This window comes from Anopheles bellator, chromosome 2, assembly GCF_943735745.2.
Source record: "Anopheles bellator chromosome 2, idAnoBellAS_SP24_06.2, whole genome shotgun sequence".
Lineage (NCBI taxonomy): Eukaryota > Metazoa > Arthropoda > Insecta > Diptera > Culicidae > Anopheles > Anopheles bellator.
The window spans coordinates 63,533,978-63,556,981 of NC_071286.1; the positions used below are offsets into that span (position 1 = coordinate 63,533,978).

The window sequence follows — 23,004 nt, forward strand, 5'->3', positions numbered from 1 at the left end:
CCCGAATCTCACCAAATTCCATCACTTCTTAGAATCCGTATCCATCCAAATGAGATTTTGCATTTAAGCGTCCGTCTGTTTCGCGGGTGTCAAGCATCTTCCTGCTGGAATCACGGCGCACGTGCCCCTTCTTGAAGACGCCCAAAATTTAACGGCTTTACGGATCCCAATTTTGGACCAACGACGACGGCGAAGATGATGATGATGATGATGTCATTTTTATATCGTAACAATCCGATCGCGTTGATTATCGATCCGCGGGCCGCCCGCGGATCCCATATGTCGACCCGCCCGGAGCAAGGTACGAGTGGACTTAAAAGTTTATTACTTCCGCGCGAAGGCCTGTCTTTCGTGGGGGCAGCTTTTATCGCTTTCGTCTTGTTTGCTGTCGAATTAAGCTATTCATGGCATCGCGAGTGCCGCCGTCGTAACATCTGGATGAGGCCCACGTCGAAAATTCATTTATTCGCGCTATCTCATTTACCCCACAACTCCCGAAACGGGCCCGGTTTTGGGGTTAGACTTTTGGTGGTGGTCATGTTCGGTGAAACGCTTCTTTTTATTTAAATTATCTTCTTTTCGCCTGTCCATCCAACAATTGTTCCGCCGACTGCCACTTTATTACTTGAACTCTCTCTCTACAATGGGGACGGTTTTTCGCTACCAACCATCCGTCCATCCATCCATCCGGCGGACTGCATTTTCCTTGTGCGATTATATAAATGAAGTCAATTATGCTGAGCGATGTCTCGCAAAGAAGAGGGCATTGCGGTTTGTTCCCTCGTCACAACCCACTGTTTGCTGTAACCCGTAGTCCCGTTGTGTTTTCTGTCTCTCTGTCTCTCCATCTCTCTTAAATGCCATTTGCCAGTTTTATGGCCAGCACTGGTTTATGCTTCAATGACACCAGCCAACAGTAAGCATCAACGTCGTCGGCCTCACCACAGACTGCCACTGGTTGTGGATGGCTCATTTAAGTTTTCGATTGGGGTAGAAGAATCGTATCCCGAGCCATCTCATCTCCCCTTATCATCGTCATCATCCGTCTCTCCCGGGGGCGACCCACACAACATAACTCCAAGGTCAGATTGCTACTCCATAACGCCCATAACGCCCATGATGGCCGAGGGCGTGCCGGGCCCTCTATCGGTCGCGATCCTCCGCGATGAAAGCCAAAAGAAATACTTAAACAAAGCGACCACAGAAGAAGAATGGACGCCTTTCTTTGTGTGGCTCTTCAGCGCCTACGGGCCATTACGACGAATGGGGTACCAGCAGCAGCATCGTTTCAGTGTTGCGGTTTTGATTCCCGTTCACCCGTCGATGTGCCCGCGATGTGCGATAAATTCGCGCGCCGCCATCGCAGCACCGATTATGCTTTCTGGCGAACTTTCCACCTCATTAGTGAGTGTGCTCTCGGGCCGGTGTCGTGGACCCCGGTGGGGAGGAAAATAATCATCCTGCAGCCCCGGGGAAGAGGACGGGTGCTGGTGGGTGGTGTGCGCGACCATAATAACGCCTATGCTCGTCGGCGGGCGGCGGCATCACCGTGGCTGGCTCTGGACATGGATGGTGGTTTCGAATGGAGAGATCATCTCGCCTGCCGCTTCTTCTGTGAGGCTGACGAACGGAAGAGATCCGCCGGTTCCGCCGGAGCACTATTCACTTTGCGTTTCCTGTCAGATAGCGCTGAGGGTCGGTGGCGCTATCTCTGTATGTGACTTGGCTTCGCAGAATAAGTGCCAAATGGGAGCTCAGTGCGCTCTTGAATCACGTAACCGATCGGTCAATAAGTAGTGTCGCTAAATTAAAAGTAAGTCAGCCTTGCGTTGCAGTTCGTTGTTCCATCAGTTTCGGATCTTCGAATTACTTTCTACGCCCAAAAAAATCGTTTGATGAATTTATTGTATTTTTGTACCTTCTTCTTGTTACGACTGCTGTACGCGATTGCATTTTTTTTTTATATATATTTAGGAACGGACTGGGCCGTATTTTTACGCGATTGCATTGAAAGTAACTAATTTAGTTTCAGGTTTAAGTTTATAGTCAAAAAGGATCTGTTATCCGTTAAGAATACATACGCAAAGGTTATTGCTATGAAAAACCTCAAAACGATCCTGTCACGATCGTTGATACATCACCAAATTGTGCCATTTGAAGCCAATCACAACGCCACCTGCTTTCGCTTTATTCGTAGACCATCCGTCTACGGAACCGAATTAAATCATCAAATTATTGTTTTTTTAAATCCATGGTTGAGCTTATTCGTATGATTGATTGGTCAACCATTTGGTTGAAATGGTGTCACTACTGGCTGCGATGTAATTTAGTGGTTAAATATAGGATTTAGGGTTTCGATATTTGTCAAACATGGTTGAAATGTAAAATAAAATATTTTGTTAAGATATCGGCCACTGCTCGAGTTTCTGAGCAACAGTACGAAATGCTTTGCTAGCGTCTGAAATTTGCTGACAAATTAGGGAAATAACAAGGAAAAATCTGTAAATTTTCGTTTCGTTTCATTTTCTCTTGCAACGTCTTGGTCTATAGAACTGTGAAAAATTACAGTAGATCAGTACTGATGCTTTAGCTTAACTACTTATTGACCCACCTGCTGCGTGCTGCGAAACTTAAAAGTCCCTTGCTCTGCATCCTAAACATTGAAGTTTATCCTTTTGACGGGCACGGTAGGTACGGGATCGGATTGGATCCACATTTGCATATAATGTACAGACGGCACCCCGGCGTCGGATGCGATCATCATCTCACCATCGCCGCCAATCATCCTCTAGAAAGAATCCCGCGGGTGGCGCATCACGCTCACGCTCGTCGCTCCCTACGCTAGATGCATTTTAATGCATTCTTTTTCTGCCGCCTCACCATGTGTTGTGTCCACCTTCGGCTTCGCGTGAAAGGCGTGTCGTCCGCCGCGAGATGCGATTAGATCCGGCCGCGGGCCGTCCTCAGCGCGTGACGGCGCGTGACACGTGCGAAACGAAAATCTCTTCACGCGCCTTTGCCTTTGATTGTCGTGCCGGTGACCGGAGCACCCCTCCCCGGGAGGCTCACATTTCGGGAAGCGTGTGTTGGCGATCGCGATTCGCGCACTTCGGTGTGTGTTATGGTTCCGAGGCTGGGCTTACCGTGTCTGGTGTTGCGAACCAGAAATTAAACATCGGACCAAAACATACAAACACCTTCGGACGGCTGTCGGAAATGCTGCCGCGCTCTGATTTAGTACGCCAAGGCAGGCTGCGGCTTCGCTACGCTTCATTGGCCACCACCGGCGGTCGGATTTGGTGGCCCTTTCGGAGAATCGCACGGAAAGAAAGCCCAAACCCCCAGACCACGGGACGGTAGAAGAAAGGCCCCGGCGGGCCCGGACATAATGTTTTGACACGTTTCCGATCCACAATGATGAAGCTGTTTCGTGGCGTGGCTACGGGGATAAAAACAAAATCTCCATCCTACGATCTGACGCGACCGATCGATCGATCGCGCTATGGGGCACTCCGATCAGGTTACGCCCCTAGTAGTAAGCTGGACCACCCCTGGTTGGGGCCGTGTTATGGAAGTGTTTTCCCATTAGAGATCACATTACACATCACATCTCGGCTCCCCGGCGGGCGATCCGAGATGCATTCCGTGAAATGTGATCGATCGGTTTGGGTGGGGGCTGATCGACACCACTCTGCCCAAGACCCCAGCGTGTGCAGTGATTAGATTTATGGCCCTGATCGGACCTTCGGAAAGTATATCGCGTATCGTGTCGATCCGGTCAACCGGGGCGCTTCCGTACCGAGCTAGGCAGAGATCCGATTCATTAGTGACATTACGAACGGCTCCTGAACCTTTGACTCCGCGGAACAGCGGGAAGTCTGCAGCTACAGCCAGGAACTCGCATAACCCGTAGGTCGCGCTCGGGTCGCGCATTAATGCAGAATTAATCTCCACATCTCGGCTAGGCGCTCCGATCCGATAGTAGGGCTGCTCGTCGGAGTTGGAGACCCGTGTAGAGAAGGTATCATTAGCAACCCCCCACTCTGGTGTTCCTCTTGAACTTTCGACCCCACAAGAGACCCCCATCGTATCGGGGCACTCGGTGGAACGATATCCAGCACACTGTTCACTCTCAAGTCCGCCGTCAAGAGCGAACCTAGAGCGAACCTAAGGGATCCTTACCACGCCAGCCGAGAGCATCGTGTGCGCTAATCGTGCGATTTGTTAGTGGTCGAATGGGCAGCTGTCGGTGAATTGTTTCCCATTCTTTAATCACATTTCGCGCACTTCAACAACATTTCCGAAATCTGGTTGGTGCCTGGGCAATGGAAAGTGGCAGCGTCAATGACGTGCGCCGTAAAGCGAAGGTTATCAAGGTTTGTACCTCCAGATCGCATGTTTAACTCATCACACACCACCCTGCCGATTGCCGCTTCAGCCCACACATCCCAATTTGCCGCACGATTGAGCCTCCTCCGACATCAATCGACAAACCGCCAGATTAACCTTTCTGACGTCTGACTCTGCTCTCGCTGCTTTACTGATGCCGCCGTTTTGTGAGGCTTACCGACGAGAACGATCGATGGTAGAACGCACGGCGCCGTTCTGAATTTCGTTTGGGGCGCGTTCGTCCCGGTACGCTACCCCCCCTGAGTTTATGTTGCGCTTTCGCTGCGACGATGCGATGGTGGGTTGTTCGGTTTCGTACGTGATTTAAATATCAAAACGGGCTGCCAAACACCAACCACCTTCTCGATGCGCGCTCGGAAAGAGTAGATCAGTTCACGGCGGAGCACAGAATTATGTTTGATGTGTGTGGTGCAAATTGTTCGCTCAATAACTTTTTCGAGTGCCTACAATTTATGGCCCCACTCCGGTGGGGGAAAAGGTTTCAATTTCACTCGGTGCATTGCAGGCAGTAATCTATCCGAGCTGAAGGATAGAAAACCCTTTTTATGCAATTTTTGAAATCCGTGCTTCTATTTCCACGCCTAGAGTTTGTTTTTTTTTCGTGAAAGAATAGTATCCTTTTCATGCCCTAACTACGTTTAGTTTATTTATTCTTCTATTTTCTTAATCAAAGTCAACGGGTACCGTGGCCTTATCGGGAGCTTATGCGAATAACTTAGAACAAATAATACAATTAATCACACAAGACCAAAACAGAAAGTGAACTGACAAATGTTCTAAAATAGCGACTACGGCATTTGGAGAAAATGCATTGTGAAGCTCACTCAAAAGAGACATACTGAAGTCTAGAAATGACGAGAAGTTGTTAGAAATATGACAAACAGTTGGTAGCGGGACATTATTTGCTCTCCAACATCGAATAAAAAATGTCGGACATGTGAATTGTCCCAATCAAACTCAGAGCATTGCAATTCGATTCCCCCTTTGCGGTATTGAGGATCAGGATTCAGGATTCAGTATGATCTTGTTTGGCCTCTTTCAGCAACACTGTCGACGGTAATCAAATCAAATCAAATGATTTTTTTGGTCTTGACAACATCAGTAATAACAAGCTCAAAATTGTCACTGAATTAGCGAAATGTTTTCCCTTTTTTCTGCGGAAATTCTCTCAAAATAGATACCTAATGGCCCCACCACTCAACTACTTAGTGGTGACCCCCCAGGGTGTTTGGGGTTAGATAAAAACACACATTTGTGAGCCTCTATCCGTCGCTTGGTTGGTTCGTCGGTAGGTCATTCCATTAGCAGAGAGCAGCTGTCCCCTCAAGGGCCCCATATTGAAACGATTGTTCTCCGCATTTCTCGATTCTAGGTGTGTTTGGTGAACGAAAATGGAAATCACACCCCACCGAAAACACCCACACGGACCGGGGATGGATGGACCGGACCACACCAGAGTGTGTCCTCTGTCTTTTCACCCGTGGCTTGTCCTTTTTTCGCCCTTAACACCGCGGACGTGGGCACAGACCCCCAGAGACCTCGCTGTTCGGTCCAGTTTCGTAAAACGATGTTTAGGATTTCGAATGCGGCCATTCGGCGGGGTGGGGAGTAGTGGGCACCGGACAGGCCGCCGACGACTTCTTGCCACGTCAGCCGAAGTCATCGCGGCGAAACCCTGGGCGAGCGAAACAAGAAGTCATGCTGAAGGCTGATTTGTTTCTCATTATTTATCCATCTCTCCGAGGAGGTGCGCCTTGCGGAGCCCTTGCCCCGATGTGTCAGTCAGGGAGTCGACAGGGGATGAAAAATGGTGTTAGCGCGCGAGGCGCGATTGCTGGTGTGGTGCCCTACATGCCTGCTTGTTGGACATTTCGTGATTCATAACAAGCTTCTGCTCCGAGCTCCGAGAGAGAGAGAGAGAGAGCGGAGCCCTGGTTAGGAGGAGGCGCATTTATGGCACTATCAGATTTGTGGTCCACGGCGCAAAGGAAGAAAGCCTTCCCTCTTCTGGGGGTGGTAGGCTCCCCGGGGGCGGCGGGAGTGTGTGCCGTGTTTGTTTAAGCTTCTGAATAATGACCGCGTTACCGAGGAAAAGGTGGTGGTTAAGTGGAAAATAAACAACGAGATCGTGTGTCGACGACGGCGACGAACCACCTCCCGTGGGCCTCGTTGGGTTTTGCATTTATGTTTCTGCTCCCATCGCCCCCCGGGGGAGGGCCTGAGCCACCCAGCACCTACCGATCAACCCACTGCTCTCTAACATCATCCGCGTCCACGGGTCATCATTCGGATTGGATTTAAATCCCATTTAAACGGGATTTGAAGCGAAGAGCATAAAGACCCGCGGCGGTCTCCTCATTAGGCGCACAGCCAGCCTGTATGGGTTTGAGTCGAGAGATTCATTATTTCCTTTCCGCTGCCAAAACGATAAATCGCTCGCGGACCTCTCGGAGACTCTGGCTCCGGGTGAAAAATTGCAGAAAAATGGCCCCATTGAATAGCCCCACGAATTTCCAATCACCACGACGGCCCCGGTCCTAATCGGGAAAGCCGCAGCCGGCGGGCTTCGTCCGTCGTGCCGAGCGATCACGGGGGATGTGCGCAAGAATTTCACGCAAAAGACGCCAAGCCGCGAGTGTGTGCGCTGCGCAATCTCACCACGCGTAGCAAAATCGTGACACGCTTCCTTCCACGACGGCGAAAGGAAAATGGGCCTCTCTCTCTCTCTGTATCGCGTGGCGGAATGTGAAAGTGACTTCCCATCAGTCCCCGGTGTGACGCGCGTGGTGGTGCACGACACACCAGGACGACGCCAGCTGTCGTCGTCGTATGTGGCGAAAAATGAGGGAAAACATTTCTAAAACATAATTAAAATCAGCAAAACAACACCACAAACAAACAAAAGAGAGCGTGGTGCTGGGAACATGGAGACGGAGATTGGGTTCTTTTGCCATTTTCTTATCGCGGGTTTGCCAACTTAACGAGCCGCTCGGAACGGGTAAACATGGTTAAGTGGAAACAAACGTCAATGGGTCGTGAGAATCAATTTCTGTGTTTGGCCGCGCAGCACCAATAACGTGTTAGGTGGTCAACTTCTCAGACTGAGATCACCTTCTGATGGTTTCAAGTTTGAGACCTTCAAAAACATTGAGCTGACAGCAAATAATTTTCAGTGACTTTCAATTGGTAGTTTTTGTTGCCGTTAAGTCAACTAGAGAAAGGACGGGGCTCGTCAACTTAGATTCTTAAGTCAACTAGATTCTTAGACGGGGCTCGTCCTGAATCCCCTCCGTTACTTCCTAGCAGAATATCCATTTAAATTTTGTTCCTTTCACTGAGAGTTGATTGCTGTCTTTCGCTAGTAGATCAGTTTGGAGTTATCGAAGGCTCGACCAGGTGGAATCCTGCCTTGGAATTGGAGAGAGTGATACGATAAACCGGTAAAAAGTTCTAATTAGCTTACCCAGCCAGCTTAGAACTACCATAGATTAAGTCAAACTGGCCTCCACAATCCTCTCACTCGTGAATCCAAACATAGTCCGGGAGGTGGAAGAACCTCAACATAGCACCATAAAACGGGCTAAAAATAATTTAGTCTTAGATGAACCCCCGAACGAACTCTCTGTTAAAAACGCTGTTTCTCAAAGTGACCCTGTCGGACTTGCGACTCCTCAGACGGGCATTCTATAGACTCTCGCCGGTTTTACTGCGTCTAGACCCCGCCGGGAACAAACAAACGCGGCTCGAGCCAACACGCCAAAAAGTGCTTAAATGGTCAAACACACCCGGAGTCAAAGCGTATGCTTTCGTGGGTTACGGCAGGTCCCAGGCGTCCGGCGGGGAGACCTTCAAAAATTGCGCGTGTTTGTCCATTAATTTTATGCCAAATAAGCAATGGCCGGCGGCTACGCTGTTGTGCCCTCCGGGGTCCATTAGAGTGTGAGAGAGAGAGAGAGAGGGGGGGCCAAAGAAAGTGGAGTGACGGCGTTAATTGCCTTACCCTTTGCTTTATCCACGCGATTTATTGCGTGTTGCGTGAAGACAGCGCAGCCCCAGAGACCCGTTTGCTCCCGATACGGACGGGTGGGTGTTTTTCTTCCCGCGGCGGGGTCCACTGCATTTTTTGCTACTCACCCGTTATGCTTCTTATGCTCCGCTAGGTGTGAGACCGCCCAGGCGGGATGTGACCATGACGGATCGAACGGACGGAGCGAAAACAGGACCGGAACCGATCGAGTTTGCTTTCCGGGGTGTTTAGTTTCCGTTAGCCGTAGATGGGGCGCCATCAAACGCTTGCGCAAACACGCACGCACGCACGCCAGGCTTCGACGGAGGTTCGTGTTCGGCGTTTGACACCTTCCCGGGCCTTGGGTCCTCGCATCGGGCTTCACACGCTCCACTCGGCCCCATATTGGGCTCGCCCGGTTCTCCGTAGGTGTTAAGCGCCCGTCAAACGCCGTCTATAAGCCGCTACGCGGGCCACATGATGGGAGATCTCAGCCATTTCGAGAGCAGCCTGTCGCTTGGGAAGATGCAGCCTTCCCCAGTGCATGATAATAATTCGGGAATGAGTTTACGATCGGCCAGCGCGCGCTAATTAACGACCAAAAAGGTTGCTGGGCCCCCAAGAAAAGGTGGACAAATCTCCCCGGTCGAGGGCCTAATGCTGATCATCAGCGCGTCTCGCGGAGTGGTAACGGTCGTAAAGCCACCACCAACAATGCCATTAGCGGGATGCCCACTGCTTGTGTGTCTGCTGCTGATGCATGCCAACAACAAGTCGTAAAAACGGTCCAAACAGCGCAGCAGCTGTCAGCGGACGGCGAAGGCGCATCTTCGGCTTTTTGCCATCCTTTTACGCGCGTCTTCACCTCAGCGCAAGGACCTGGGCCAACGATGCAATAAACCGACACCGAGCGAGAAAGAGTGCAGCAGCACCAGGTGATGCCATTTGGCAGCGGTCCTGGCGTCAATCCCAAATGAAAATTTGCCTGCTGACCGCGGACCATTTTTTGGTCCCGAACGCAAAATGGGTTCGAACGGCGGCGGCGTGCAGCTGCTGAACCGACCAACTCATTAGCGGCTTTTAATCGTTACCGCCTGATTGCGTCACATCGGTGAGCGGGCCTTAATAAAATAATCCCATCGAACGAGAGCGCCGACTCATAATCTACTCGTTTGCAGGAATGCACCAGGACGCGACCACAATTCGAACAAATAGAGTCCGGGTCGATCCAACCGTTGTGGGAATCAATTCTAATGGACGATTCTCGGCCGCCGCAGCGTGATAAGGTATTTTGGTGCTGTTGGAACTCTGTGGCTACGGCCAACCACCACCCCGGCCACGCCATTATCCTTGATTACTCAGCAGGGGACTCTGCAGACACAACACGGCGCTCTCGTGTTGAATTAACTTCCCGAACTGCGGCCAGCCCGGGAATATGCAGTAGTTAGTGGTTGGTTGCTAGTCAGTCTCTGCGTGGTGTGCATTTAAAGGATTAGCCTAGTGTCCGCCGGATCCGCCCCATCCGGTCGAGGTTTTCGGACGTATAATTGATGAACTACCGCCCGGGTGTTGTATTTTTACAAAACACCGTGCTGTGTTCGGTCCCGGGGTTTCTGGGCCCGCTCGGTGGCGGTGTTGCACAACGTGTGCCCCGCAGGGATTAGAACCCCAACCCCCGGGCGTTCTAATTTATGGTAGAATCAAGTGCCAGCTTGAAAACAATAAGTCAAGGCAGCTTTTCTGCGAACGGCAAGGGAACGGTAGCAACCGACGGCGGCCAGAGGGATATTTATTATTCGTCTTCTGGGAGTCGCCTCCCGGGCGCTCAGAGGCTGCGCGGACGTGCGGCTGTAAAATACTTTCGATTATTTATAAACGACCTAACCGCAGGGTCTCGTGACCGCGCCCCAAGCAACGCCTACACGGACTTCTGAGTCTGTGCCAAGGAATGTCAACCTTCGTCGCCGCCGGCCGGCCCTGCCACCACAGAATTTCTTGCGCTCGGATCTTCTAGACTGCAGGAAGGTGTCGATTCGAGGGGTGGAATAAGCTTCCCTCCGAGACCTCAGAGGACCCGCCGGTACCTGAAGGTGCACGCTGGTCTCGATATCGCGTCCGATAGCCGGCGGCATGTCCCGCGCAGATTGGATGTTTTAATTTCTGGTGCGTGCGCGCGCACACAGCACGTTTGTAATTTATGATATCTGGCCCGAGCGATCGCGTCGTCTCCATGTTTGTCCATGTTCGAGGCGGCCCTCCACCCCCCGAATCGGCATCATCGGCCCTCCGAGCCGCGAGAGATAACTCAATTTGCAACAGCTGATTGAGACCACGTCGTCGCAGCTTTCGATCGCCCGTCGTCTGCGATCGAACAGCGTTTTTCAATTAAGTGACGAATGCGCCGTGGATCGACCTCCTCCCCCCTGGGTAAAGCCCAAGGCTTTGCTAGGGCGTAGCACTTAGGCCACCGTGCAGCGGAGAGTGTGTGGCGTCTTGAGCCCTGTCCGAAACCAGTTCAGTCGATCGCGCCGGCGGCGGCGGGTGCTCTTGGTGGTGACACCGTAAGGTGTGCCATTTGTGGAGGCCGATACCTGCTGGTGGCAGGACCCGGACCCCCGTGGTCACTTGGTGGGGGCCCGTGAGCCTCTGATAAATCTGATTCTCACCTAAGTGAATTTCAATCACACTCCGAAAGAGAGTGTGGCCGGGGAATTTGTGGCACTCCGGCACTGGGGTTTCCAATTCTCTCAGTTTGGGCACACAAAACATGGGCAAGGATTTTCTCCGAAGCCTTGGGCCTCTCACCATCCGGTTGCCAATAATCGTTTAAACAGATTGGAACTTGTAAATTGATTCCATCGAAGGTGATCGCGTCTCGCGCGCGGGCGCGCACGTTCCCGTTATGGCTGGGCTCGCCACGATCGCGCGACACTAGAGTCGCGTCTCCAAAGAAGACGGCTGCTTGGTGGCGGTGGGCCACAGGGAACCTGGTCTATAATTCCAATCCTACGTAGCAGGCAAACACATTCGCTGGCCTGGCTCGGCGATCCCAATCGATCGCGGCGTGTCGGGTATGTGTTCACAGATCTGCATAGAGTTCTCCAGCGAGGCACTCCGGAGCGACATAATTTATCGTTTGCCGGTGAATTATCGATCCATTATTTATAGACCCACTACTACGACGGCGCAGGGCGGAATGAATTCGATCATTTGTGGCGCGCGCCTTAAGGTCGGTCGCGCGGACAAACCGATGACAACGCGGCTGGACCTCACTGGCTCTGGTTGGACCTTCAGACTTGAGCTGGAAAATTATGTTATTTTTATTTTAATGCATTCAACGTGTTCCGGAAATGGGTTCCACTCGGCAACGGTCATTCTCTCTTTCGGTCGATAAGTGATTGAATTGGTTGCTCCTCTATGCGAGTCGTGGAAACTGGGGTCGAAATGGCTTCTAGTGTTCGGGTTCGTGGTGTCAGTTGTGGGATACTAAAAAGCATAAGCCCGGGCCACGAATGGCCGCCCGCCAACGATCCAAACAATAATGATTGGATTTATTCTTCACCATAAACTCGAGCATCTAATAGTGACAACGCATTAACCACGCTCGACAGAGAAGAGGTTATGGTTTCGTTGCATTAATGCATCGCCGGTCGCTAGTCCATCTCTTCTCGATTTCCTTCACGGTCTTCCTGACAGATGGCGGAATGTTAATTACCGATACCCCGGAGCAGTGTCCCTCTCTCTTGGTGGAGATCTAGTCAAGAGATTTGACATTCCTTCTGCGATCGGCGGAGAGTGAGAGTGAACCCGCGTAATCAGACACCCAGAACCGGGGTCCACTTTGTTGGGCAATTAGTGTCGCGTGAGACACTCTCATCTCCCAGCGTTCCACAAATCTCCAAACCAGGGAAGCTACCGAGAGAAAGGGAGAAAGGTATCATCTTACTACCTGGCTGCCTTCAAGTTGTGGCCCCGTGTCCCTCCGTGTCAGACGGTTCGTCGGTGGTGGGCCCAGACAAAAGTGAAACCGGCGCGTCTTCTTCCATCTTAGACCGATGGATGGATGTGTGCCGACCTTAAATTGGATACCTTTCACAGTGCGGGACGGAACACACTCCTGTCACTACAAGAACTTTCTTCCCGGTTTTGGGCCCGTGTCTCGGGGTCTGACTCGTCAATCAGCCAGCCCTTCAGAGCGATGTAAACAGTAATTCTAGGTCCACAGCAACTCCAATACATTCACGCGTTGAACAAACACGCGGCAGTCTGACGGGGAGTGGCGTGCCCCTGTCTGTGGGCTGTTGTGTCATTGGAGACCTTCGTTCGTCGTCGAAGTCACGGACGACAAAGTTACGAAATCGGAAGCGCACCCTCGGAAGTGGGAGTGTGGAAATGGCACAACATCTTCCGTGGTCTGGCTCACCTGTAATTTGCGCGGCAACTTCCAGATAGCGAATCCGAGGGCTTGTGGGGAGTCATGTTGCCTGTTATCTTAGAACAACGTGCCTGGAAAAGTTGGTCCGCCGCGTCTGGAGAAAACTTCATTATCGAAAGTTTTGGTTGTCGATAGACACAGATTTTGGTGGCTAAAGTTGTGATAGACACGCACTGATTATGTATGCCGATCGCATTCATACTCCGACTTTGGGGAACCAGGAAAATAGCAAGATCCCCGATGACAACGACGACCAGACGCTGCTTAGGTGGGCAAAAGTTAGTCAAAGTGATTAACGGAGACAAATGTCCCAACTCTGCTTTGCGTGGCGTAACAAATTGATTTGCCGATTTATTGTGCCGATGATCGGTTCGGGTGGGAACCAATAGACTGCGAAACAACAATGTTATAAACGGCGTTTCCCACACACTCGCCGCCGCTACACTCTGCTTCTTCTTCCGATCGGAATCTCCCGAGAGTTGGGTTCGGATTGGTGGCGGGGCGAATGGAATGGAATTCGAATGGCGGCGGCACAGAAAGAATTGCATTCGGGCCCCGCGGGCAAGTAATTGCATTTGCAACAAATTTTCCGAGCAAATTAATTTCCACCGCCGCCGCCACTACTGCGCCCAGCTCTCCGCGACTCCGGAATGAATGCAACTGCAAATCGGGTCACCAGCGGCCGGGCTGGGCCGTGGCCAGGGCGTGCGCGCGTGACGCTGCCTCCGGCATTTGTGCTTCGCTGCGCCTCGGAACTACATTACAGAGAGACACACGCAGAGTGCACAGTACAGAGAGGGCGCTTTAAAGTTTGTGCCGCCCTCCAGGTTCGTAGCGCGGATGGTGAAATATGCTTCTATGCTGGCGGTGGCGGTCGCAACCTGTTGTGGCGGAGGCTGGATATTAATTTTCATACGCCCCAACCAAGAAGCAGAGAGAGAGAGAGAGAGGGAGAGAGGGACAGTTTTGGAGACCACAGGATCGTTAGAAGAAGTTAAATGTTGGCTTGGCGGTGGGTGAACTCTCTCGGTCGCTATCGCACGACTTATCCCCTAGTAGACTCCGGAGAGAGGACTGGCCCCCGCCGTTAGCCCGGGAGCTACCACGAGCCTTGGGTATAGTTAATTACACCTCCCGGCGATAAGAGTTTTCTTATCCGGGCCTTATTTCTCGGTGGGCGACTGTCACCTACTCGCCAATGCCGTGTGGTCTGCCTTGGGAGGGCAGATTAGCCACCGATTAGATATCGGACAAATGATGAAAACGCAACGCAACGTTTTGAAACTTCATTCACCTACTGTGCTGCTTATCAGCGTTTGTCCAGGAGCAGTACATCACCTGCTGTCCGGTGTATGGCTCAGGATTTAGGGCTTTGCTTGTGATTTCTCAGAAATTACGCGGCCTTAGGATCCAAGGTCTGTTTTTAAACCCACGACAGTGAGCTGAGTCAACATCGAGTGTGTTGGGTCTATCAACGTTAGATCCCTTTTCTACGATCAATAAAACTCAACTAAAACGCTTCAACGAATATTAGGGGCCAAATAATGGCGCTCCCTGGCGGGAACTCCTCCAGGAAGCTTGAAGACGCATTGAGCACTGTTTGGACACCAACTGATGAGAATATGTTTTTGGATCTTCATTCAACCCAGGGAGAGCCCGTGTGGGAATGGCTTCATCCCAAACTTGAAACGAACGCCCCTCATAACCGCTCATAGCTTTCTTAGGGTGAGCCTCTCGAAGTCTCACGACTATTTATGGACGAAAGATGACATCGATGGCGGGAACAACACAGGACGCGCGGAGGGAGCCCATCTCCCGGTTATGTCCTATTTCTTGGGCTACCATCGCCCCGAGACACGCACGTACAGGCGGCAACCCATCGTTTCGTTTCAATTGAAACAACAAATCCCATCAAGACCTGCGCGCCTCCTCCTCGGCCTAGCAGCAACAGTACCGGTGGCCACGGAGGACCGTCGTGTGTGGGTCGCGGTCTCTCTAATGTGGTTGCATGATGTGTGAATAGCACTTTTCCGGCCTCAACTTCCTATGGGCGCCCCAAAACTGTAATGGCTTCAATAATGTATCTCTCTGCGTCGTGCCCTTAAGGCCGTCGGGGCGGAGAACAACCCTCTTGACAAGTGGCCTGGTGACGGGAAAATAATCTCTCCGGCGGGGCTCTCCCTTTTATTTCCGATGCCACAAGCAATGTTTGTTTTTAGGATACGGTGGCCGTCAGTTTGCGTCTTCCATTCATATGGAAATTCAATTGTGTACCGCTGAGACCTCTCTCTCGCTCTGTTCCGTGTGATGGAGGGTCTCATCAATGGTTAAAATATTCAATCTTTCTGTTAGCGGCTGCAAAGGCCGCACAAGTGACAACGGGAACCACCGGGCTACTGGCCGTTCGAGACGCCGCACGCTACTCTAATACCATCTGTCATCATCATCGGAGAGGTCAACCTCGCCCAATCATATGCCTGCGCCCTGCGCCATCAATACTAATTGAGAGCAATGTATCTGAGATGGCTCTGGGGTGGTGTCCCAACGGCCGCCAACTGGCAAATTGGCCTCCACTTCACGCGAGATGAATTCCAAATCGGGCGAACCGCCAGTCGTCGTCGGGCGCCGCCGAGACACTTTTCAATTAGGCTGATGATGTCGATGATTTTAATGGTCCCAAAAAGCGAGAGAGGCAGATAGGGTTTTAATGGCGTGTTGCGGGCTGGCCTCAAGCACCGGGTGCGATGTTGGTTCGTGGTGATAATAAATCTTAAGTTCGGAAAGTATCGGAGCGCCGGAGTGTTTTATCTCTCGAAATTGATCGTCGTCAAAGTTCGATCGTTTGAGCCTCAAACATTCACTCTCGCTTCCGGTCCGTGTTGAGGAAGGCGTCCTCAACGGCTCGTGCCGCAGGGAGGAGGAATGGAGAAAATTAAATCGAAGGGCACCCCGGGAAAGGCCAAAACTCTCATCCACACGGTGTATGAAAACTGACACTAATTGGCATCCTTCTTGTCTTTTTCCCGCAGGCTCATGTGGTGGCAGCGTTCGAGCAGAGTCTATCCAACATGACCCATCGGCTGCAGTCACTGACGGCAACTACGGAGAAGAAGGTACGTGTTGGCTGGCGGTGGCAGAAGCGTGCCCCGCCACGATTCGACACTAATTGATCCCCCTTTCGATGTCTTCCCCACACAGGATGGCGAAATATTGGAGATGCGCCAGACGATAGAACTGTTGCGGAAGCAATCGATCCAGGCCGGATTAACTACCGCCCATATGCAGAGTATGGGCGTACAAGTTAACGGACAGGTCAACGGAACGGTGGTAAGTCCTTCGAAACGTGTCATCACCGTGCGTCATCCCCTTTTGCTAACTGCCCGCTCCGTCGTATCCATTTTAGGCCGCAACGGAACAGACGAAAACATCGACGATCAACAACGGCGGCGCCAGCAGTGTCGGTGGGTCGCCTGCCGCTGCACCACCGTCGTCGGCGGGCCCGGCGGGAGCGGAAATGCAACGGCACCACAGCTCCGACTCCATGTGCTCGCTGAACTCGGTCAGTTCCGGCTGCTCGGCGCAGGACAAGAGCAAGCAGAAGAAGAAGGGCTGGCTGCGCAGCTCGTTTACCAAAGCCTTTTCGCGCAACGCAAAGATTTCCAAAACCAATCGCCACGTGGTGGCCGGCACTGCCGGTACGGTGGCTGCGGCCGGCGGTGGAGGAGCGGGCCCTCCCGATGGTAACCACCATCATCACCATCACCATCATCACCACCATCACGGTGGGCCGCTGATTGAGAACGGATCGCCGGCCATGAAGCCACCGCTGAACGGTGGTGGCGTTGGCGGTGGACTGAAGCCAGCACACGGCATCATTCCACCGCCTCCGAGCGCCGGACTGCCACCGCTTTCACCCACCAAAGGCAGTCCGCAGAAAATGCTGTCCATCGTTGACAATGGTAAGTTCAGCGAGACGACATTCCCAAATCACGCCGTTGTGACCCTTTTGTCCGTTTTTCCCCCCTCAGCCAAACCGGTCGATGCGATCGAACAGAACGGCAACCCCGTGGTGGAAGATCTCAAGAAGCAGCTGCGGGAGAAGGACCTCGTCCTGACCGACATTCGGCTCGAGGCGCTCAGCTCGGCGTCGCAGCTCGAAAATCTCAAGGACACGGTCATGAAGATGCGCCAGGAGATGATGAACCTCAAGCAGAACAACGAGCGGCTGCAGCGGCTAGTGACGACCCGATCGCTGGCCGGCAGTGAAGTGTCGCTCGGTCCAGTCAGCCCCAGTGGTTCGATCGGCGAACCTCGACGCTACAGCCTGGCGGCCGATTCCGGCATGGGCCGGGCTCCCCTCGAGCTTCCGCAAAATCTGGACGAAACGGAAGAGGACAATATCCCGCCGGCACCGGCACCGGAACCACCGCCGGCCCCGCTCAGCCCGGCGATCATCGCCGAGTTGTCTCCCACGATCGAGCGGGCAGCGCTGGTGAACGAAATCCTGACGACCCCGGCCGAGGACGTGGCCGATCCGGTCGACGGCAAGAAGATCTCGATCGCGGTCTACCTGGGGCAACCGGATTCGTTCCCGAAGTACGCGGAGGAGATGAATGAATGTGATAACTTTTACCACTCGTCGCCGGACGACGATGAGGACAGTAAGCTGGAGGGCGGCGGTAAAGCCGGTCGGTCCTCGTTCTCCGTCGGCACCGATCTGGAGGCGAACGAGTTCATCATCGCGTACACGTACATTTCGGGCAAGACGACCTGGCAGAACCTGGACTACATCGTGCGGAAGACGTTCAAGGACTATCTGTCGCGCATCGATCCGGGCACGAACCTGGGGCTTAACACGGACTCGATCACCTCGTACCACCTCGGGGAGGCGAAGCGTGGCCCGGAGATGGGCTTCCCGGAGCTACTACCCTGTGGTTACATCATCGGCAACGTGAAGACCCTCTACATCTGTCTGCAAGGCGTCGGAAGCCTGGCGTTCGATAGTCTGATTCTGCGAAACATCGTCCATCGGTACATTTCGCTGCTGACCGAACACCGGCGGCTGATTCTGTGTGGCCCGAGTGGCACCGGAAAGTCGTACCTGGCTCGCAAATTGGCCGAATTCCTGGTTGCCCGTGCCGGGCGCGATAATCCGATCGAAGCGATCGCCACCTTCAAGTACGTTCCCCGAACGGCGACATGTTGGGTTTTGTCCGAATTTCGATTGATTAATGTTTATTTTTTTCGCTTTCCAGCGTTGATCACAAGTCTTCGAAGGAGTTGCAACAATACCTTGGCCACATAGCGGAGCAAGCGTCGATGGCGAACGGTGCCGCCGAAGATCTGCCGGCGGTGATCATTCTGGACAATCTGCACCACGCATCGGCCCTTGGCGATGTGTTTTCTTGCCTCCTGAGTGCAACGGCCTCCAAGCTGCCCTGCATCATCGGCACTATGTCGCAGGCAACGTGCAACACCACCAACCTGCAGCTTCATCACAACTTCCGATGGGTGAGTTGAGGAGAGCGCTCTCAGATCCATTCGGTGCTAACGGCCGTTATATTTTATTCCCGATTCCCGTTGCAGGTTCTGACGGCGAATCATATGGAACCGGTGAAGGGTTTCTTGGGGCGCTTTCTACGCCGCAAGCTATTCACGGTGGAACTGCACAATCAGCAACAGCAACCGCAGCTCGAGAAGGTGCTCAAGTGGCTGCCGACCGTCTGGCAGCACATCAATAGCTTCCTCGAGACTCACAGCTCGAGCGACGTTACGATCGGACCCCGGTTATTCCTGTCCTGTCCGATGAACTTGCCCGATTCGCAGGTTTGGTTCACGGACGTGTGGAACTACCATCTGGCACCGTACCTGATGGATGCGGTCCGGGAAGGCGTTCAGCTGTACGGACGGCGGGGCGGTGCTTGGGTCGATCCGTGCACGTACATCCGAGAGACCTACCCATGGCCGATCGGACCAACGACGGTCCCGCAGCTGCGCCAGATCACGGCCGATGACGTGGGCCTTGAGGCGAGCGCTCCGGCGAACTCGGAAAACCAGGACCCGTTGCTCAACATGCTGATGCGGTTGCAGGAGGCGGCCAACTACAACGGAGGCAACACCGAGCAGGATTCGGACTGTGCCAGTTTGGACTCGAACATGACGCACGACAGCTCGGCTGGAGCCGAATAGGCTGAGGGCGCTGCCTGGACTGCCAACCTCTCAGTAAAAACGGGTCCCCGAAAAGTCACGTAAGTGGACGTTTCGCGGAAGTGTGAGAGGAACTTTAAAGTTGGCCAATTATTGTTTACCGAGCACCGAAAGGATAGACGTTGCCGATGTGTGAAAAGTGTAGGCCACCAGGAGGACACACCGGCCACGGAAAGTAGAGACCATTAATTAATTGCCATCCACGCCGCGGGTGATGTTTGACAATTATGGTGCCGCCAAACGGTGTGCGTACGTGTCATCGGGTCGATCGACATTATTAAGGCTCATTAACGCGAGTGCAACCATTAAAAGTAATTAACCGGCGTGCGGCGAGATCGTGGTGGCAACAGAAAAAAGTGGGAACCAACAAAACGCCGAACGAGCCACACGACAGGGTTCGTGATATCAATTTCACACGTGAAAAGCTACCCGGTCCCGGGGAACCCTGGCCGGATTTGTTTATCGAAAGGAAAAAGGTGAACCGAACCACGAATATAATCATGAGTTAAAATGAAACGAAAAAGTAATCAAACGCAGAGAGGCGCGCAGCGAAAAGAAAAGTCCTCCGAATGAGCAAAATGAGCCATATTTTGCATGCATTTTCAGTGGCAATGGCTAGCGAGCGCCCTCTAGTGTTCGGTGGTGAAAACGCTCAATTGAAGCGCGCGCGCTGTGCTGCGTGTTGCATACCCGCTAGGCGTATCGATTGAATGCTTCTCGCTGGGCTAGCCGTTTTTGATGTTCAAATGGGCGGAAAAATGGATCGTTTTTCGATTCTGCCGAGTGGTGGCATAATGCAAATGATCGAAAGGAAAAAGAAACTGCCACGGGATGGGCGATAGAGCAGTAGTAACATTACACAAAACCACACCAACCAAAATGCGTTCAACGGAAACAATAATCAAATTGTGAGCATGGCAGAGAGAGAGAGCGAGCGACTGGGAGACATGTGTGCATTAACATATGCAAACCCATTCATTTAGAGAAACAAACATTAATGATATCGACGGTGGGGCAGCTGATACATCGCCCCGCCAGTATATTGAAGGTTTACTCTTTCCGCGCGCGCGCTGTTTTTCGCGGTGAGCTTTTGATGTGCGTATTTTTTGTAATCGTACCGAGGGAAGGCGAGCGAGATTCCCCGCTGGAAGCTTCCACTTGTAAATAGTAACACGCATTCGTATCGGTATCCTGTAACGATAAGCTACTCTTTACACACAGAAACACACACCTAAACTCTCACGTTTCACCAGCAGCAGTATGGTAAAGTAACGGTAAAAGTTATCATAATCAATCGCGCGTACGTTTCGTATCCTATATAGCTAGTTAGCGTATGAAATTTAGGGTTTTAAACGACGTCCGCCAAGAAGGTGTGTCACCCGCTCTACTAACCTCTATCGACCACTATCGTGACGATTTTCTTCGTATGTTAACAAAAAGAAACTGTTCGATTGTTTGTCGCTTCTAAAGCTTTAATGAGTTCTGTTCCAGCTACACCGCGACCCTTCAATGTATCCCGCTCCTGTCTCAATGTGGCCCGCTCGGTGGCCCGCTGTCCATGTGTTGTAAAATAGTGTAGAATAATTTTCCCGCTTTGTACTGTTCCCGTTTCCTCCTATTTTTAATAGTTTTTCATTGTGCTGTAAAGTATTGGGTCTCCGCCGTTTGTATTCTCCCCATCAGCCATCAATCGATCCGCAAACTCATGGAACTCGTGATAAAACAAGCATAACCTTTAATCGATATACATTTATATATATATATATCGGACCACGGAACCAATCGTTGTTGGTAACAACACAATAATCGTGTGATTAGCGGCCCATTAGCGGCTTATCGTCCGCCAGCCATTCGGGTGCAGTCAAGCGGAATTAAACCGCTCCATGCACACATGAGTGGAGCGCACGGGGCACGGCAACCAATCGCGCCAAAGCTCACACGCATCATAAACATTCAGGCCCCCCGCAACATACAATAAAATGAGGGAAAAATCGAAAGCGCAACATTGAATACTACAAACGCACGCAGCAGATAGCAAGAGTAATGTAATGAAAAGTGAAACATCAAAACCAGAGTAACAAATAACATTCAAAAGTGATACTAGTTGACGGGGAAGGGAGAAGAACTTAGCGGACAAAACAAGAGTAACCACATACCGATCCCGGGGAGAGAAACGCGCAGAGTGTAAAGAAGTTTATTGCAAACGTGACGTCAATAAATGAAGACAACTATTAAATTATTAAAGAAAAGCATCGAACCGTCCGCTCCGTCCGAAGGTAATATCACAAACAGCGCCGATGCCTTTGTTGGTGGAGATTAGGGTTTCGTGTGACACCACCGTGGGAAGAATCTATGCAAGCAACAAGTGAGCGGTCGCAATCGGAAGGTATGGGCCATTCTGTTGCCATTCTTAAATTATTATCCCGATAACGTCCTTGCGGTTTCGGGGGCCGCATTATGCTCACATTTCCTGCGACAGCCTTTCTACTAAAGGGGAAACGCCCGGCTGCTTCCTTATTTCGATTGCCACCAGTAAAAGGCTCCGGTTCCCAACACCATTATCGTCGGAACGACGATTTTGCATCACTGCAAAATCTCCATACGCTCCCTGCGCTCTCCAATCAATGGCCTCGCACACAGAGATTGTATCGACCGACGGCGGCATGTCCACCCACCGTCTTTAAGATGATCCCACAGAAGAAGGACGAGAAAAAACCAAGGTCCGAAACCGATGACAAACGCAGATAAACGGACCAATCCGTCCGAAATCATCCGGCATTTTTCGCTCCGCGTTCTGTATGGCCAGCACGTGCGCCAGCATGAGGTCTCTATCGCTGGCAGTGATCAGTGGAGAGTGAAGTGGTGCAATCCGGTCGGTCGGTGTGCCATTGGCAGCATATGGATTTTGGGCAGCCCCATAAAAACGACGGACACGAGACACGGGCCGGGATGTAGATGCCGAGCGAACGAGCCTCCCCAAAAACCAATATACCGATTGTAAATGCGTTATTAGAATTAATGAACTGACTCCGGAAAGGTCCCAGGATGTGTTCGGGATTGGCCAGATTGTGACGGCGGGGGGAGTGGTTCCCAAGGGCTGCCGCTTGATCCTTTCGGAACCGCAAGCGCAAGAAAACAGCATACCAATCAGATTATCGATTATATCCCCTCGGTCGTCGGGTGTTCCTCGGGTCGGGCGGCCACAAAACCACACCGAAACCCGTCACAAGCTCACAACACTTCATTGTTTGGTGTTTCGGTTGCGTTTCGCTTCCGTTTCTTCCGGACCGCACCGCACCGACCCCCGCTCTAATCATGCGTCTTCCGTCCCGCCGTCCCGGGATGGATGGGACAGTTTTTCCGGACCTTTTTTCTTGTTTTTTCTAGTCGCACCTTTTTTCGTGCGTAGTTTTTCTGTTGCGCCGCCAGCAAAAAAGGACCACTGACAGAAGGGACACAACGGTAGAGGGCTGGAGCCAGGGCCGTCGCGCGGGACCACACGCGCCAAAGGATGCGCCTGCCGGCGGCGATGCCAGAGGACAGTTTCTGTTTTATAAATATAATTAAAACGTAATTAAATTTTAATGGATTGGTAATTATTTCAATTATTTCGTCGTAAAACCAGCTGAGCTCTCCGCTCACAGCGGCCCCCCCCCGGAGCGCCTTGGACAGGGTAGCGGCGATTTTTCTGGAGAACCGAGGCCAACCGCACGGGACGAAGGACAACAACGCGCGGCGGTGGTGGCAGCAGTAGCTCCTGGCGTTTGGCGTGGCCTCGACACGTGGCAGACTCGCAGTCTCTCTCTCTCTCTCTCCCAGGGCCGCGTCACGGCGGGACACGGCGCCCGGATGGATGAGAAGGAATGTGGCCTAGATTTTGCTTTTGTGGTGGTTGTGGCCGCCCGGCCCCGCTGGCTGCCAGACGTCAAGGCGAACAGAAACCGAA

At 52.2% G+C, this 23,004-nt stretch overlaps 1 protein-coding gene across 1 annotated transcript in view; it reads left to right on the plus strand.

Moving 5' to 3' along the window:
* LOC131207856 (protein sickie) overlaps positions 1-21,263 on the plus strand; it is a 177,270-nt gene extending 156,007 nt beyond the window's left edge. The window contains exons 15-20 of the mRNA XM_058200488.1: positions 15,881-15,964; positions 16,050-16,175; positions 16,255-16,810; positions 16,880-18,029; positions 18,107-18,362; positions 18,438-21,263. Coding sequence (XP_058056471.1) covers positions 15,881-15,964; positions 16,050-16,175; positions 16,255-16,810; positions 16,880-18,029; positions 18,107-18,362; positions 18,438-19,040 — 2,775 coding nt within the window. The 3' untranslated portion in view covers positions 19,041-21,263. The remainder of the gene's footprint in view (positions 1-15,880; positions 15,965-16,049; positions 16,176-16,254; positions 16,811-16,879; positions 18,030-18,106; positions 18,363-18,437) is intronic.
* Positions 21,264-23,004: the final 1,741 nt, after the last annotated feature.